This window comes from Arvicola amphibius, chromosome 3, assembly GCF_903992535.2.
Source record: "Arvicola amphibius chromosome 3, mArvAmp1.2, whole genome shotgun sequence".
NCBI lineage: Eukaryota > Metazoa > Chordata > Mammalia > Rodentia > Cricetidae > Arvicola > Arvicola amphibius.
Genome location: NC_052049.1, coordinates 7,187,002 through 7,205,683, shown reverse-complemented (window position 1 = coordinate 7,205,683; position 18,682 = coordinate 7,187,002). Strand labels below are relative to the sequence as shown.

Below are 18,682 nucleotides of genomic sequence, written 5' to 3'. Positions count from 1 at the left end.
TAGCAAGAAGCTCCTAGCTCCTCCTCCAAGGGTGTCCTAAACAAATGAATATAGGTACTCTTATATAGGCAAAGAAAAGGATTCATAAATGAACTGTAAACTGATGCAAAGAGCTACGGATTCTCTGAAGGAAGCGGTGAGGTCCCAGCAGTCTGCCTGTGTGCTGGCCCGGGCATCTGACGTGCCCCTCCCATCTTTTAGTCACTAGTCTTCACTGGTCCTTGAAGGCAGACATCTTCCGTAAGAGACTAATTTCTTGGTCTCTTGACACACTCTGTTTGAAATGAGTGGGTAAGAATTAACGGCCAATTTTCTGAGTACTGATTGCTTTGATGAACTTACAGCTTCACAGATTAAAAGATGTCTGTGAGTCAGAGCATTTTTTCACCACTCCCACATTAAGTAACAATGTATCTAATTGGGTGGAAATAAGAAAAATGTTCAATGTTTTTGGGAAAAAAAATTGAACTTAGAAATAAAAAAAAAATCAAAAATGGCCCCTAAAATCAAAAGAGCTTTTTACCGTAAAGGAGAAAAAAGTCGTGTAACCCTTTCATTCTCTGGTACATGGTCTCTGACACGTCCTTAGCACATCTCCATCATCATGGCATGAAGATGAAGGAAGGGGGCAGTTCAGCCTGGGGCACAAGTGGAGGGGCATCACTCATCCCAGTAGAATGCTCTGCACTCGGGTTCAGAGTAAAAACACACAACCAAAAAGAAAACGAGGCTACAACTAACATTCACTTTATTCAATTCTGTTCTCCTTAACTCAGAAGGCAACAAATGACCACATAAAAAAGGGAGCATTTTTGAATATATATACATAAAATTGGTCTGGGAAGAGGTGTTTGCGGCAATAGAAAACTGACATCCCACATCACTGAGTGTTCTATCTCACTCCTACAACAGACACTCCTAGGTCTTAGTCGTTCATTTCCATCTAAGGTACAAGGGACTGTCATGATTAAAAATGAGGCACTCATACAAACAGACAGGAATGGAAACACACGTATCTTGTATACAGCCTATCTTTATACTAATGCCAAAGCTATTGTTGGAGAGTATTTCAAAGAAGCCCTTACTCATGACAGCTGTTTGAAGATTTGACACAGCAATACGCTGAAAACAAAACAAAACATCTGACTGACAGGGCAAACAGTGTGTGGATGGGGCAGCTCCAGCCCCGTCATAAATGAGGTCTTCACAATACTTCAGTGGTACTTTGCTTTCATCTTTTCCCTTGATAATGATTGAACTGTTAAGATTCTAGGACTGTTTTAGACAAGAACTTTGAATGTCACAATGTAAAAGTGAGGCATCCCAGGAACTAGCCTAATACTCTCCATCCTGGAGAGGAAAGGAAGAAGCTACTTTGCAGCACCGTGACAAGGGCCAGAGTTCTTGCATAAGGGCACCAGCTCCTGTGTCTGCAAACACAATAGTGTAGAAGCAGCCAAATGCATCTTTTGTGTTTGTCTTAAAAATTCAACAGTCCAACCTAAATTTAAGACTAAGACTTTGACTACTAGATAAACTCATCAGAGAAAAGTTACTTTGTTACTTATGTGAGGAGAAGGACAATCAAAGATTTCATAGTAGTACTAATCAAACCAAATGTTGAAATAAAAATTACTTGTTCACATCTGGAATAGAGATGTCCTAGCTCCTTCTTTCCTCTAGAGCATGGGAGTCGGGGGTGGGGGCCACGACCATAAACACAACTTTAAGGTTGGCTACATACAAAGTTTACATTGGCATTTTCTTCTGCTTTCACCTAGACTATTAGGACATTGTCATTTAAAAATCAACCCATAATTTGCTAATAATGAACAACTACATATTTCAAACTGACCATCTAATAACTGGTCATGTAAAACTAATCCCAAATGGTGATTTGTCTTCAAATTACAATAGAGCACAAAGGTCTTTTCTAGTAAACTTTCTTGAAGACTGGGTTAGCCCAATTCAAAATGAAGCAGAACTCTTTAAATTCCCTGTAAAAACAGGCAGCAAATAGAAACCCAGTTTCTGAACTGAGGGTTTTAATGTTGGTGATATATGCATGCCACCCTAGCAAACGTTATTCACGTTAATCCTTGAGAATATATTTAACTCAAAGCCACAGGACACAAACAACACAACCGAAACCTTGGAGAAGTTCCTCAGGAAGAGAGCAGTCTCCTGCCACTAATATGGGGCAAACTTTGGTAACCTGTACTGTTTGTGTTTGTTTCTCAACAAAACAAGGTTCATTTAAAATTTTGGAGGATTAATAATTTTTAACTTTTTGTGGTAGATCCATATTCTTTAAAATTAAAAATGAAACATAAATAATATTATATGCCCAATTCAGTGACATCTTTCTCCCCAAAAGATTCGGTTTTATAGTCCTATCCCATGACAGGTGGCACCACATCTTAAAATGCTAATTCTTTTTTTTTTTTTTTTTCTTATTTCTTTTTTTGGTTTTTCGAGACAGGGTTTCTCTGCAGCTTTAGAGCCTGTCCTGGAACTAGCTCTTGTAGACCAGGCTGGCCTCGAACTCACAGAGATCCGCCTGCCTCTGCCTCCCGAGTGCTGGGATTAAAGGCGTGCGCCACCACCGCCCGGCTTGCTAATTCTTTATAACAGGACTGAGTCTGTAAGCAAAGGTGGGTTTGCTAGAGGGACCCTACTTTACACACCAGAGAAAGAACTGCTACAAAGTGACAGACAGTGTTAACACTGGATCCCATGGCTTCTTGTTTTAAATATACTGTGTTTTAAAACAAAGTATCTGCTTATCACTTGGTGAATAAAAAAAACAACAAAAGCAGAACACATTGCTCTTAATTTTGGTAGCTTATGTTTGGCTTTTGTACTTAAAAAGAGAGGGGAAAAAACAAAAAACTCTACCTGCGGGTTTTAATACTCTGTGGAATCCCTTTACAGCCTAGGAAAGCTACCACTACCCTTACAGTACACCTTCACCATTAAACACTTGGATGTAGGGGAGGTAGGCTGAGCATTCTCTTCTCTACGATTCACAGCACGTCTCCAATGCGATCCTTCCTATGGGAAACACCAGCTCAGCTTGCTTCCTTTCCACAAATAAAACATAGTTTTATCTGCAGTTTACCACAAACAAACGGCTTTGGAAACTGAGATTTCCCGATGCATTCACTAAGCCTCAGCGGCAGCTCACTAGCACCATGGTGGGTGTTCCAAGTCCCACAACACGGCCCACCGTGAGCCTCCCATGCATACTGATGTATGACGGTATCCCCTAAGACTGCCCACCTGGCGTGACACTTTTGGCCACTGCTGACAGAAAGAGAGCTGTATGAAGGGGAAGAAACTAATGAAAATCTTCACTGATAGTTTATCTTTCTACGCACAAACATGCCCCTAACAAGCAAAAACCCCAACTCCCAATGCTAATCATTAGGAATGGTAAATTATCAAAATTAAAAATAATTTCCTCATCTAGCACAACATACTATACAATATTACAAACACAGACACATGAAAACAATTGGGCAGTAGAAAACGTACAACAGCTTTGGTGTTACAGGGAATGACTTCCACACACGGCTGTCTGTGAGGCACTCTGTCCATGCCCCTTACCAGACTCCACCGCTATGCAGCTCCTGGTAAGGAAGTACTGACCAGACAAGGCCAGGATGCAGTGACCTGGTGAGAATTGCCGGCAACACCGTGAACTGTGCTCCACGGACGTCACTCAGTCTCGCCTATGCACTACTGCTCTGTGGCACATTTTCCTGTCGATCACAGCAGGTCCAAAATAAAGTGACAACTAGATTTAATAAATTAATATACATTTGTTAAAGATGTACAATGCACATTCTGTTTAATCCAAGGTTTAGGGCATCGAGGAACTCCTATTTACACATGTACAGATCTCAGACAGCAGTGATGTCGCAGATGCAGGGAGGAGTAGCAGTGCCAGATGCGCCGCTCTCCGAGCGCTGAGGACACAAGTCAAGTACGTTTAACTTAAAGACGATGCTGAGAGATCATGGGGAGAATCTCCAAAGTGAGAAGTCCACAAAAAAGGACACGGGAAGGCAAGGAGAAGGTCAAGGAGCTGAGATAAGTACTTTATTCTTGGGACGACTGTGGAGGTGGCGTGGATGGGCCTTGCTTGCCAGATTTGCGTTCATAGTTAACCAGGCGCTGCCCCACAAGGTACCTAGAATGCAAAAACAGGTTGGTTACTTTCCTGTACAACTCACACATACACCATTCTTCCAGGGAGCAGCCAGGGACACCTTACTGGGAGCAAGGCTTGCTGTAAGGAGTGGTCTGTGGGAGCGTGCTCATGGTATGCAGGGGTGAAGCCTTTCTTGCACTTGGGGAGGTTAGAGGTTCCCCTAACTGCAGACACTTGTTCCAGAGAGGGTACGGCAAACACATGAAGGCATTTCCCTTTTTCAGTCTGTTAGAGTTCACACTATATAAGCCACCTTAGCATTCTAGACTTTAGGAAGCAGACTACGAATATGATGGGTAAAGGGCTGGGAAGTGGAAAAAGCAGGACCTGAAAAACTCTGGTTCTAGAGCAAGGGGGCAATGAAGGGCCGATTTCAGAAGGGTCAAAGGTGCTGGTGAGACCGAGTCATGGGAATGAACACAAGAGTGCTGCTGACTTAAGTGCTGTGAAGAGGGAAGGGGCGATGGCAAATAGGGGGGCTCTAATAGTGAGGTACATGGTACTGAGGCTGGAGAACCTCCACAAGGAGACTGACAGCCCCTACTCCCCAGCAGGCCAGAGAAGCTGCAAAGAAGGCTCACTGAGAAAACAGATGTCCTGGGCACCCACACCTGGGACGGCAGGTGACAAAGTCCAACAGCAGCAAGTTGTCAGAGAAGGGAACACACACTGGAGGCTCCAGCACTGACAGACGTGCGCGCTGAGACTAGTGGAAAATGGAGCCTGCATGTGATAAGCTGTCAGAAGAGGGGGCTGGGACCCCAGTTTACTTGTCAGTGACAAAAGAATGGTAATACCACGCCACGTGATTATTTTGAAGCTAGGAAAACATACAAAGCCATGACAAAGACTTGGCACATGGTTAGAGGCAGCTCCATGCGGCTACCTCTGGTTCTAACCACTTCATGTATCACTTTTCTGTCAATGCACATGAGCCTAAGACATCGCTCAACTCCTGCCTACATCACCAGTTATAATGCCCACAAGTCTTACTGCTTGGTGTTCATGATCTCAGAATCTTAATTCCTTTCCTCACAGCTAGTTCTTTTCTGACATTAACCATTCCTTAGCCGACTGATGCCCAACAAAGCAGTGGTTTTTGAAACTGAGGATTTTATAAATGTCCTAAATGCTGGTGCTATCTGACAGAATCCATGGAACTGTACCCAACACACATCATCACATGTATCATGATATGTCAAGAATGGGGGCAGTACCACAGCAACAAAAAGGCAAAGAAATACAAGTACGTACAGATGAAGTGATGGTAATTTGCCTAAAACCCAAGCTGATTCAGTGGCAGAAACAAAGTTCTGAGCTGTGCTCTACTCTTCAGCCCAAGTCCCCCCCCCCCCCTCTCTCTCTCTGTGCTCCCACAGCACATCACGCTATGCTGAGCAGCACATACACAGACAAACAACACATGCTGAAGAGGGCACTGGGCCACGCAATGGAAAATAAAGCGTGGGAACTTTTCCTCTGTGACACAAAACCAGAAAGTGGTTACAGGAGGGAAAAGGGAAAGAAACAAAAACGATGCCTGGAAATGCTATGATGAAACAGTATTCTGTCTGCTAATTAAAACTAACAACAACCTAAGAGACAGGTGGGCACAGAGCTGGGAAGACTGAAAAGGGTTGGCATGAGGATGGGAGGACGATCCCAGAATGAAGAGGGAGTAGGAAAATTCTGCAGTACTCCTCTACCAAAGCAGTGATTAAAAACTGACCACACTAACACCATCCTCCTCGACTGTCCTTTATACTCCGCCTGCCAGTACATGTATCTTTACTGTCACTACATTTTCAGAGAAGCCTTATCCTCCATGGAAACATTTCTTTTAGGTAACCTCAGAATAAGGAAGGTGCTATGGAATCTGTCTGTCTCAAGCAGGGCATGCACAAATGAAGGGCAGCACTATTAATACTGCTGTGATGGCTCCAGACACACAGGCACAGGCAGTTATGAACTTGCTGTCTTTGTAAGACACATGACAGGGCACTCAGACTTCTCTCAAGCCAGGGAAGTTTGATGTGGGACGTCCTTCTGTATATCTGATGCTTTTTTATTGGTTGATAAATAAATCTGCTTTGGCTAATGGCTTAGCAGAGTAAAGCCAGATGGGAAATCCGAACAGAGACAGAGAGAGAGCAGAAGGAGTCAAAGAGACACCATGCAGCCACTGATGGAGAAAGATGACAGAACATTACCGGTAAGTCAAAGCCTCGTGGTGATACTAAATTAAGAGAAATGGGTTAATTTAAGATATAAGGGCTAGCTAGGAATATGCCTAAGTCATTGACCACAATGTTGTAATTAATAGTTTCGGTGTGATTACTCGGATCTGAGCGGCTGGGAAATGAAAGTGCAGTCTCTGTTTACAGAAGTTCCCCAGTTTTACCCTCCCCAGGATGCCCTTATTTCCAGCCATAAAAACTCCACACGCTCAATCTGTTAGCAAACCCTGCTACAAAGTAGCACTTCATTTTTCTCATATGATTTATCATGCCACAAAATGACACCACCTTAAGAGAGTAGCTAGATGGGGGCTGGAGAGATGGCTCAGAGGTTAACAGTACTGGCTGCTCTTCCAGAGGTCCTGAGTTCAATTCCCAGCAACCACATGGTGGCTCACAACCATCTGCAGAAAGATCTGGTGCCCTCTTCTGGCCTGCAGGCATACATGCAGATGGAATACTCCATACATAATAACTAAATCTTTTTAAAAAAAAGAGTGGCTAGAGGAACAGAATTCTTGACTTACTTGTCATTTTTAATGTGTTCATAAAGGCGCTTAAACTGGCGGACCTGGAAGGACAGGATCCCCATCAACACAACGACCATCAGTAAAAACGGATAAATCCGCCGGTGGACTAAGTTCTGCATTTCCGCAGTAACACCTGGTAAACCAAACAAAGACAATTTTATTAAAGAGCCTGTGGAGTAAGAAGAGGTCAGGCCTTTCCCAAGGAAGAGGAATCTGGGTACAGCACAGAGACTTCACAAATGCTGACTGACTTGCAGACTGCACACAGGCAGTGAGCCATACACTAACATCTGTGAGATAACTTGAGAGCAGGTAGGTGTTGCACAGGTTCATCAAATGCAGACATCCTGGATTCCACAAGCAGTTGGTAGTGTCATCTATACATTTCAGCTATGTCACCATTTAAACGGCATTGGTACAGTGTTGGGACTAATGAGTTCTGGCCTTCAGCTGCTCTTCCCTCCTAGAACCTTCTGATTTAAGTTACTAGAAGCTGTGCCTATCTTAGAGGATCAAAGGATGGGATTTTCACCTGTTGGCCATTGACTGCAGTGTATTCAAGCCTACATGGTGCTATTAAAGATGGGCTTTGGTATCAGCGTTGGAAAGTCTGTGTGTCAGTCTGTCTCTGCGTATGTATTCTCAACCTCCAGCCCCTTGCCCGAAGCTCGCGAACTGAGGTCTAGCGTATAGAGCGCAGCCCGGGGCCGCGATGCGCAGCAGTACCATGGTTGACCAGCTGGGTCCCATAGCAGCACTCCACAAACCAGGCATAGTGGGACACACATAGAATCCCATTTTATATCATTTAAATACTTCCTTTTCAAATTCCAGCTAAAGAGTTTTAACTTTCCTTTGGAATAAGGGAAACTATAAAACCAGAGGAAGTATTCTGAAGGAAGTCTCACAGCTGGCTTACCCATGCGCTCTAGAGCCCAGTGTAGCTTGAATGTCCTTCTACTCCATTCCTTAAAATCCACAATTTAGGGAAGATGCTCAATCTCTATGACCTTCAATTTCCTCATCTCTAAATTGAAGTAGATAAAACCTTCAAGAGGTCTTCTAAGAACAAGAGCCAGGGGTGGAGAGATGGACTAGACAGAGGAGAACCTGGGTCTGACTCCTGAACCCACACGGGAAATTTGTAGTAACGCTGCTGCAGAGGTAGAAACAGACAGATCCTGGGTTCAGTGGCTAGCTACCTTGCCTAGTAAGTGAGCTCTAGAACATGAAAGCGCCCGTTTCAAAACAGCTCTTTATTGTTATCTAAGTAACAATATCCAGAGCTGTTCTCTAGCTTCCCCTAACACACACACACACTGAAAAATAATATAACAGTAACAATGTAAAGCACCAAGACAGTGCCAATAAGTGCTTTACTATTCATTTACTACTGTTCCTCCTTTTATTGAGAGTTTCCCAAGAGGTATAATAAAATTCACTTTTCCCCCTTTCATTCAGACAGGATCTTGATGTTAGTACAAACTGGTTTCAAACTTAAAATATTCAAGCTTTAGCCTCCCAAGCGCTTGGGTTATTTGGCACCCATCCTACATTTCCAATGAAATTTCTAATCCATTTATGAAAAGGTTAGGTATGGAAATCAAACAGTAATACTGTGTGTGTGTGTGTGTGTGTGTGTGTGTGTGTGTGTCTGTGTGTCTGTGTGTGTTTTCAGAAAGGGTTTCTCTGTTTAGCCTTGGCTGTGCTGGAGCTCACTCTGTAGAACAGGCTGGCCTCAAACTTACAGAGATCCGCCAGTCTCTGCCTCCCGAGTGCTGAGATTAAAGGTGTGTGCCGTCATGGCCCAGCTTCAAATAGTAATTCTCAAGTCTACATACTATCAATGGGGAAACTATAATGTACCTCAATAAACATAAACATAAAACAATAGCAAGTAGCCAAAATGGCAACAAGCTAACTTTTGTTTAACATTAGTATTTTAGTGTTCTAATAAAAGGACCCTTTGAAAGCTTCACAAGGAGCATTACCCACCTAGAAGAGGAACCACACCAGAAGCTATGACATATGGTACACACAGGGAAAGTAGGAGCACAGAGATCACTGGAGCTGCCAGCTTACGAACGATATAATGAAGGTCGATGTTCCGAATGCCATTTGCATAAACCTGAAATGTGGAAAAGTAATGGTCAGGGTGTGGGACACTGAAATGTTCAGAAGACAACGGTGGTTGCCAACAAGCCAAAAATCCTGAGTTTGATCCCCCGGACCCACATGACATCAGGAGAGAACTGCCTCTCCCAGCTTGTCTTCTGGCCTTCACATGAGTGCTGTGGCCCCCAGGAAACACTAATTATCTTCAGAAATGCTACTATGTTCTGCAGGGATTAAAAAAATGGATGAAAGTGGGAAGCCATGAAAATGAAAACACTGCTGTAGACAGAGGGATAAGACAGAACTGTCTTTATTTTCCTCTCTTGGCTTCATAGCTTCTTAGAAGCTAGGGTGTGGCCCAACTCAAGTCCTTACTCCAAGATCTGAAGAACAAGCAGGCTTAAACCTCTAAAGACACGGCCCACCTCCCAGTAAAGCAACCCACATGTACCATCACTACGGAGCAGGCATCCCAGTGCTTCTCAGTCAGCCTGCACTACTGCTTCTCATCTGTGTCCCCTTGTCCCACCCCCCAACTCTAAAGTACAACAGACAAAGGGATCCCACAAACAAGGTTTCATAGCTCCCAACTACAAATAAACCTTATTTGTGGGCATCTGTGCAGAAGTCAGAGAGTTTCAACTGGGAGACATTGTAGTGGACAGGCTCCTGTTTCTCCTGGAAGGGATATGCTGCCACAGGCACACACAGAGTGGCCTTCTGATGTACTATTTTCTGGCCCCACTCTTGATATGAGAATCAAGAGCTTGAGGGTCCAGGATTTATCTCAATGATTTTCTCATGTATGCTGGCCAGAGAGAACTACTGTCTTCAATGTCTATACGTCAGGAAGAGGTGTGTCTTTAAACTGCTGCAGAGCTGTAAGACTATCTGCCTAGCAATCTCCTAAGAATAAAAAAGTTGAGTTATCCTTGAGTACATTTTCCAGATAACTCAAGTTTAAAGAAGCAAGTACTAAAATCTCTAATTAGGCTATTCAGATGGAAGACATCTTTCTGATATGGATTACTGTGCTTCCTACTGATCAGTGTTCAAAAACACCACCTACTTTTCTCAGGTTAGCACCATGATAGCCAAGTTTCCTGACAGCGCCCCAGTACAGCGGCAGTCGTAGATGCTATGCAATCAGAGTACTCCTAAGCAGCCCGGCCCTATCTGTTACTGAGTAGTACCTTACTTTTGTCAGGACAGGCTAAGAAGTACGAATACCAAGCTGCATCATAACGTCTGTAGTAAAAACGACTAGGAGCAGCTTTGCCTCTGCTTTAGACAAAGTTATAGGTATCTTAGTTTACTGGCTAACCTTCAGGTGGGCTATGGGGGACTGACAAATCCCGCCATAATGAGTGAAAGCGGAGTAAATGCCTTGACATTTTTGGCATAAGGATGGTGTTAAGCAAGAGGCAACTGGAAGGCAAGTGGAATGAAAGCACCCAATCCTTCCCCTCTTTACATAAAAGCCAGGTCACCCTACTAACCCGACACTATTGAGGGCAAATGTCAGCTAGAGACATCCCGAACCTGAAAGCCTAGAAAGGACCACAGCAAAGAACCCTGATAAACCTCATTATACACTCTCCCCGGCTTTTTGAAATAGAGCCTCATGTGGCCCAGGCTGTTCCTAAACTTGCTATATAATTGAGGATGACCTTGAACATGATCCTCCTGCCTTTGACATCTCAAGTGCAGGAATACAACAGCAGACATGGCTATTAACCAGCTTTTTTTTTAATCATTTTTTTCTCTTTTCCCAAAAGGCTGCTTGCAGTCTCAAAATCCCTTTTTTTTTGGCTTATCAGTTCTCTAAAATTGATGGAGGAGGGTCGTCTGTCTATGTGCTACTTTCATTGGTTAATAAACAAACTGCCTTGGCCCTTTGATAGGACAGAAAATTAGGTAGGTGGAGTAAACAGAACAGGAAGCTGGGTAGAAGGCAGTTGCCATGATTCTTTGACCAGAGACGGATTATAGGCTAGAATCTTCCCAGTAAGCCACCACTTTATTAATCTGTGGTGCTACACAGATTAATAGAAATGGGTTAATCAAGATGTGAGAGTTAGCCAGTAAGAGGCTAGAGCTAATGGGCCAAGCAGTGTTTAAAAGAATACAATTTGTGTGTTGTTATTTCGGGGCATAAGCTAGCCAGGCAGCTGGGAGCTGGGTGGTGGGACGCAGCCCACTGCTCCTTCTAAAGTCTTTCTTAAAAAAAAAATAAATAAATAAAACTACATTAGCTAGAATTCAAAGCTACTTCCTTAAAAATTACTCATTCTCAAGGCATATTTTATTTTAACAACTATACATCAGAAAACAAAACCCTTTTTAAAAAAAAGGAAAAAGAGGCTGGCAAGTTGGCATAGTGGGTAAAAGCAATTGCTATGCAACCCTTGAAAGCCCAAAAGTTGTTCTACATAGGTACACACACACACACACACACACTTAAAAAAAGAAAGAAAAAACTATAGGTGCACATTAATGAAAACAGAGAGCTCAGAAAAGCAGAATCATGGAAACTACAACTCCACTAGCTAAGTACAACCACAGTCTACTTCAAATACATTTCTCTGAACTGGCTTACCTGTTCAATGACAGTTTTCAGCCACCACTGAGGACCCATCAGAGTTATAGCTGCGATAATTTTGGCATGTAGCACTCCTAGTGCCCAATCCTACAGTTAGAAGAAACCAAGAACATTTAACACATCTTCACTGACTTTGACATAAGCCTACACAATGCTGTTCAGTTTCAAAATGGAACTGCACAGAATCAGGAACATGTAGTTAAGCAACTGACAGCTGACAGCTTCTGGGAAGAAAGAGTTTTCTTTAAGAGTTCTAGTTGACCAAAAGGGAGGCAGAGGCAGGCGGATCTCTGTGAGTTCAAGGCCAGCCTTGACTGAGTTTGAGGACATCCAGGACTGTTACACACAAACACACACACAAAAGAAATTCTTTGCTGGTGGGTAAAAGTCACACTCCCATGAGTATATATGGGCAGCACATATTTGATGGATTAAAAATACTTTTCTTCCCAAAGGAACCAAGTTGAGAGCCAGTAAAGAAAAGGGAAATGAATTTGGGAAGGGATGAATATGATCAAATGATCAAATACATTGTACAAAACTCTCAAAACAAGGGATGGGGAATAATATATAAAAGCTCCTTTAGAAACCTAACACTTTTTTTGAGAGAATATAGAAGTTTGAGCAAGTAAAACAAATGCTATTATTTTAACAACCATTATTCTTGTTGCTTTTCCTGTGTTACTGGTATGGACTGAGCTAACTTACGCCATAATAAAACATTTTAGACCTAAGAAATTACTCCAAAGGCAGTTTCAAAGGCAAGCTCAGGCATTTGTGGTTTCCTGAACTATTACCAGAACAGGATATCTTCCATTCCCAGTACCACTGAAACCAGGGTCCTCATGGTATCCTGCCTCCAGCCTCTCCCCTTCAGCTGGCCAGTGACTACCCATGCCTCCCATCCCATCGAGGCATTTTAAACAAAGTACAGCAGACCCTACAAGCACTCGTCCCCACTTAGCACCATAAATCCTTACCACGATACTCCCTTAAATTTTTTTCTTTATTTCATTATTTATTTTAGGGAGACAGGAACAAGGGCATCCCATGGCATAGGCACAGACTAGTTCTTCATATATGTGAGTCCTAGACAGCAAGCTCAATGAAGAGCAACATTTTAATCCCCAAAGTATTCTGAGGGAACGACTTATGAGGCCTTCACATTTTATTTTAACAACTTTACAAGGGTTCCTAGAATAGGAAAACAATCTTCCTAAACAAACTGCATAAACTAAAATAACCAAGATTTTTTTTTTTTTGATACCAAACCATTGGCAACAATCACAAGGATAACACACATACCTGCCAAGGGTAGAAAAGGGGAGTCTGATCAAGAGGGACCCTCAGAGGAGCAACAATAACCAGCTCAAACAGGAGCCCCAGGAGCAGTGGGACGACCCCAGCCAGCAGCACAGCAACTATCAAAGTCTTCATTATCTAGTAGGAAACAGGACACCTAATTATTACAAAGGAGACTCTGTTCTAACAAACTTCAGTCACTGTAAGGCTTGTTCCCTCTTTGGCCTGATGTCCAAAGGGGCAAATTATACTATTTTATAAAATTATACTATTTTAAACAACATATACACACATTTTTATGTTATATATTTCAGTGGGGTTTATTTTCTAATGCATATATGTACATGTGCTGGATGCAACTGTACCCCAACTGTACAACCATAATTGAAATCAGAGGAAAATCTCAAATGTCACCCCCCTCCTTTGTGAAAAGTGTCTCACTGGCACAGAACTCATCGATTAAGTCAGGTTGGTCAGTCAGCGAACTCAACCAGCAAGTCCCCCTGTTTCTGCCTCTTCATCACTGAGATTACAAGAACAAGTCACCACACTCAGCATGTTATCTGGGTTCTCCAGCTTGCCAGGCAAGAGTTTTATCAGCCTCGTCATCCCCAAACCCATTAAGTGACCTTGCTAGAGTGCACGAATGCAGAGCTCTAGCTGCAACGAAACCTATTACTATTATGGATTGTTGCTATAAAACATACTTTTCCCCAAAATTTCATCTAGTGTTATATTCAATAAACAAGATGACTTTGATGTTTTCTTCAAAATATCCTTCTCTGTACTTGCCTTTCATTTATTTATTTGTTTGTTTGTTTGTTTATTTTGGTTTTCCGAGACAGGCTTTCTCTGTAGCTTTGGGGCCTCGAACTCAGAGATCCGCCTGCCTCTGCCTCCCGAGTGCTGGGATTAAAGGCATGCACAACCACCATCCGGCTCTGTACCTGGCTTTTATTTGTCTGCAAAAGCCTACTGATTTGCCAAAACCCTGATCCAACAGCTACCTAACTCATTAGCTGATCTGTGAGTCCTCGGGTGAACTGGTGGTTTAACCTGACTCTAGTTAAACTTATTCATCAAACCAATTAGACTGACCCCACTAAAATAGTCTGGCTTTCTGGTGAAGAAATGATGCCTATCTTGTCAATACATTAACAACTATAGCTAGTGCATTCACAATAGAGCTTTAGATTTGGGTTAAGTAGCAAAATAAGAAAATATTGATAAAAGGAACTAGAAAATACTTGCAATAAAATCAGTCTTAAAGTGACTTTGGGTTTTGGTGACCTTTTCATAAGGTGGTTTCAGTGAATACAACTATTCTAATATATGACCAAGCACAGTATTTGTGGAATGCATACTACCTCTTTATATGGCGTTTATGATGATAGACTACCAAATGAAACTACAGTTAGCTGGAAAGAAGCAGGATGTGACCTGCCAGCTGAAAAAGGTACGGAGCCATATGGCTAAAATAGATCATAATAATGGGTTAATATAAGCTACAAGAGCTAATAAGTAGCCTGGCCTAATGGGCCAATCAGCTTTATAACTTATAGAGATCTCTGTGTGATTTTCTTTGGGGCTTGCTGGCTGTGGGGTACCAGATGGGACAGAAACCCCAACAAGCAGGCCCCCTTCATGTTACAAGCTGAGTTCTGTATTAAATATTGATAAGTTGCAGATTACCCTCAGGACTAAGGAGCAATTAACTCCCTCCACTCATAACCTACAATAATCAACAATATCTTACTACACACAAGGATTTTATCAACACACAGTAATTGTACAATGATGGAAAAGTGAAATGTTACAGTCTGATTAGAATATACTCATATACACATAGTATGTGCAAATAACAAGTAAAACTATAAAATATTAAAAATGATTTCAGCATAAATATAAATGCATAAATTCTAAGAGAAAGCAAAATAAACTCAGGTCAGAAATCAGAGCTAATTACCCAGATGACTAGGCAAAGAAGTGCCCTACCGTATTTGCCAGCCCAGCCAACAGTGTGTACAAGTATTATTCCCCACACTCAGAAAAGGATCTGTCTGTATCTGTGTGCAATCAGGGTTTTGAGAATGACTTCCATTACTTGTGCATTCACATCTCCAAAAGCATATTCTGAAATTCTTAATTATCTCACAAGATCACTGAGCAGCGGTCGTCTGTTAACTCAAGTGCATCTGGGTAAAGAACTGTGGTTTGGGGAAACGGAAGGCTGCTATCGTAAAGGAATATTCCTTCTGATGAAAAGATAAACTCTCCTGCAAACCAGTGACACAAGAGAAGACAATGGGAAGCAACTGTTAAGTACTCATTACCACCAGATAGGATCAGTATCTTATTACAGAAACCTACCATGAGGGACCACTCCTTAACCTTCTGGAAAATCACTCTGCGTCCCTGGGGCATCCAGGCTACCAGCACCGTCACTGCCCTTATGGTCAGCCAACATACATAGAGACCACAAGCAGCCGTGTACAGCTCATGGATTTTGGCAGTCCCCGTCCAAAATGACATTAACCAACGACCAGCAAATACTGAAAATAGAAAGGCTGACAAATGAGACACATGGCTAGGTAAAGAGAACTGTAATCTTGACATTCTACAAATATTTTCACATCAGAATAAACAAAAACAATTCTCTAGAAAACAGAATGACTTGACTAAGAAATACCCCAAATACAGTCAATGAGCTGATTCCCCCAGAATATAAACCCTGATGTGCCATGCCATTTACTAATTTCTCCTAGCCTGGGAAGTTATGAGCATTGGTGCTTACATTATTTTTATTACCAACTGTAATTATTATGCTAATAAATTAAAGACAGAAATTTTCTATTATTTGTGCTGTAAACACTTTATCTAGGAACCTTACAAATAATTTAGGTTTTCTTCCAAATGATCCATTCATTTGCACAGAAAACTCAGCTTGTTAAAAGAATGCGGTAGGCACAGTAACATTTCAAGACACAGTATCAAAGAAAACTGTATAAACTTTCTTTAAAAATCAATACCAAAATAGAACAAGACACAGAACTGAGATCTTTCTAAAGGTTGTTAGTTTTGTGCTTTTTCCTTTGTTTTGAGACAGGGTTTGACACTATAGTCAAAGGTGGTCTCAAACTCAAAAGCAATTTTCCTGCCTCAACTTCCTGAGTGCTGAGATCTCAAGTGTGAGGCACAGATGCAGTGAAGAGAGGTTAGGAATAAACTCCAAGGTATAGTCATATAGTTAACTGCTCAAGTATATCTTATAGAATTCCTTAACTATATGTACATAACTTGTTCTCAATAAAGCTTGAGAGAGGAACAAGATCTCTGGTGTTTTATTATGTACTGCCTTCCTAATACTAAGTCTCAATACTTAAGCAGAGCTGGTCAGTATGCTGACCATTTCCCGCCTATCATCTCATCCATTCCCCAACGGTTAACCCTTCATCCAACACAGACATGACCTATACCTGAAAGATAGAGACAAGGCTCTGCCACAGGCCTTGACCCATTGGTTACATAGTAGAAAATTTATCTGAATGCATGTCCACATGATAAAGCTCGTATTTTTCCTGATGGTACTGTGTACTATCTCTTGGTCAAACTAAGCTAGCTCAACAGTCAAACCTTACAAGCCATAACCATAATAAATATAGACTTCATATCCACTAACAAAATAGTCTGAACATGGAAATGGCTCTTTTAAAGATGGAGAACAGTCAAGCATTCCGTAAGCCCGAGGTTCAGCCCACAACAACAACAACAGAGGATGACTATATCTGTTTCATGAAAGAGCAATGTGCATATTAGTCCTAAGCCACCAAAATCACCACCGACACCCTGTCAGTGTTCAGTGCACTATAAGTGTCCATTCTAGGGTCTGTCTCTGAAATTTTTCTATTAGTTTTATATTTAATAGCCAATTTCTACTCCCTCTAACTTCCTTCTGTTCTCCCTCTCTGTTCCCTCTGCTTCTGAGAAGACAGTGGTAGCTTTCAGCCTATCAGTTGAGTTGTAGCTAAGGGTTATTAACCAATGGGAAGAAGCAAGGCCCCATTAGCCTCCAAAGTGCACCTTGTTGAAGGTTTTCTGTAATCAACCGCAACTATTCTATCATGTGGAACCAGACTAAAGGGAAATGTTCAAATAACAGTATTCAATGACACTGAATTACTTTCATATTACTAAGCTCAAACATAAAAATTAGTTTCCTTTATTAATTTTTTAAATACTGGCAAAAACATGGGACTGGAACATAAAAACTATGAGTATGTTCACAATGTAGCTAGGTAGTTAGCCAGCTGTGATAGCTAAGGACATCTAAGGACAGGGATGTCAGAAGTCTTCAAGTAGAGTGTTAGCCAAGAGGACATTTGTATCACTCATGCATTCCCATGCCATTCCCCACGGGTCAGAGTTCATTGAGGAAGAGGGAACAGAAAATGTCAACACAGCACAACAGGACCACTGCACTCACCAACTAACTAACTGCACATGATCTCAACAAGATCAAGCCAATCAACTTCTAGCATGGAGTAGAAAGAAGGGCATGAGCCCTACCCCTAACTAAGGAACAGCTGAGGCTACTAGGGAAGAATCTGTTTTCTTTAAGGGTAGTGGTACCTGGCAAGATGACCACTGTGTGGTGTTGGGCAGTGGTGGCACACGCCTTTAATCCCAGAACTTGGGAGGCAGGGGCAGTCTGGTCTACAAAGCAAGTTTCAGAATAGCTAGAGCTACAGAGAAACCCTATCTCGAAAAACCAAAACAAAGTTCTCAAAGAATCAATAAAATCTTTTTAAAATCTCCATGTATAAATAGTAAAATGTTTCTTTTAACCAAATGAAGGTAAAAATCGTAATTTCTTCAAATTAAAAAAATGTTTATTTTTTTAGAAACTTTGCTTTAAAGTAATTTTAATGTCCCTAGTTGTTCTTTCCCAGCCTTTTAACAACTCAAGGAACAAATTTTAAAGCAAATTTGATGTATAAATTATTAAGTATGTATTACAATCAAGACTTATTCAATATACCAGTTAGTGGATAACAACTATCAGCACGATTTGGAATGTCCTGAGGGGGCATAAACAACAGGACAAGCTCTTCTATGATTTGTCACTGGCTTTGTACACTCCATCCCACTGAAGGCTGATCCTCTGGAGAGGACGACAAGCTACTGTATTCAACCAGAGCAGCTCACTAGTTAAATGAAGAAATACTGTTTTGTTGAAATTTCTAACAATTAATTAATGCCAGAGAAAATCAACATTTATGAATCCCAGAGTAGAGGAAACAGTCTAACTTTTAAAGTTCTTTACATACTGACTGGGAAAATGTCTTAAATCTTACAAATGACTTTGAAAACCCACAGTGTGGGGACCATAAAAACTGAAAGGCTGTAATGCCATCCTCTGGAATAAACCCAAAACATGATGAGGGATTCCCCTCTGTATATTGTGAATACCATTGGTTAATAAACAATCTGTCTTGGGCCTGGCAGGGCAGAATAGAGGTAGGTGGGGAAAACTAAACTGAATGCTGAGAGAAAGAAGGCAGAGTCAAGGAGACTTCATGGAGTCCAAGGAGCCATGGAGCCACCAGAGGAGAAAAACACAAGACACCAGCTGGAACCTTGCCAGTAGACCACAAGCCTCATGGTAAAATATAAAATAATA

At 41.7% G+C, this 18,682-nt stretch overlaps 1 protein-coding gene across 3 annotated transcripts in view; it reads right to left on the bottom strand.

Annotated features, from left to right (window-relative positions):
- Window positions 1–3,788: 3,788 nt before the first annotated feature.
- Marchf6 (membrane associated ring-CH-type finger 6) overlaps window positions 3,789–18,682 on the bottom strand; it is a 63,883-nt gene continuing 48,989 nt past the window's right edge. For 2 of the 3 annotated variants that reach the window (XM_038324241.1, XM_038324243.1), the window contains exons 21-26: window positions 15,373–15,569; window positions 13,006–13,140; window positions 11,698–11,787; window positions 8,979–9,111; window positions 6,981–7,116; window positions 3,789–4,195 (exon numbers count right to left, since the gene is read on the bottom strand). In XM_038324241.1, coding sequence (XP_038180169.1) covers window positions 4,105–4,195; window positions 6,981–7,116; window positions 8,979–9,111; window positions 11,698–11,787; window positions 13,006–13,140; window positions 15,373–15,569 — 782 coding nt within the window. In that variant the 3' untranslated portion in view covers window positions 3,789–4,104. The remainder of the gene's footprint in view (window positions 4,196–6,980; window positions 7,117–8,978; window positions 9,112–11,697; window positions 11,788–13,005; window positions 13,141–15,372; window positions 15,570–18,682) is intronic. The other variant, XM_038324242.1, reaches the window with a different exon arrangement.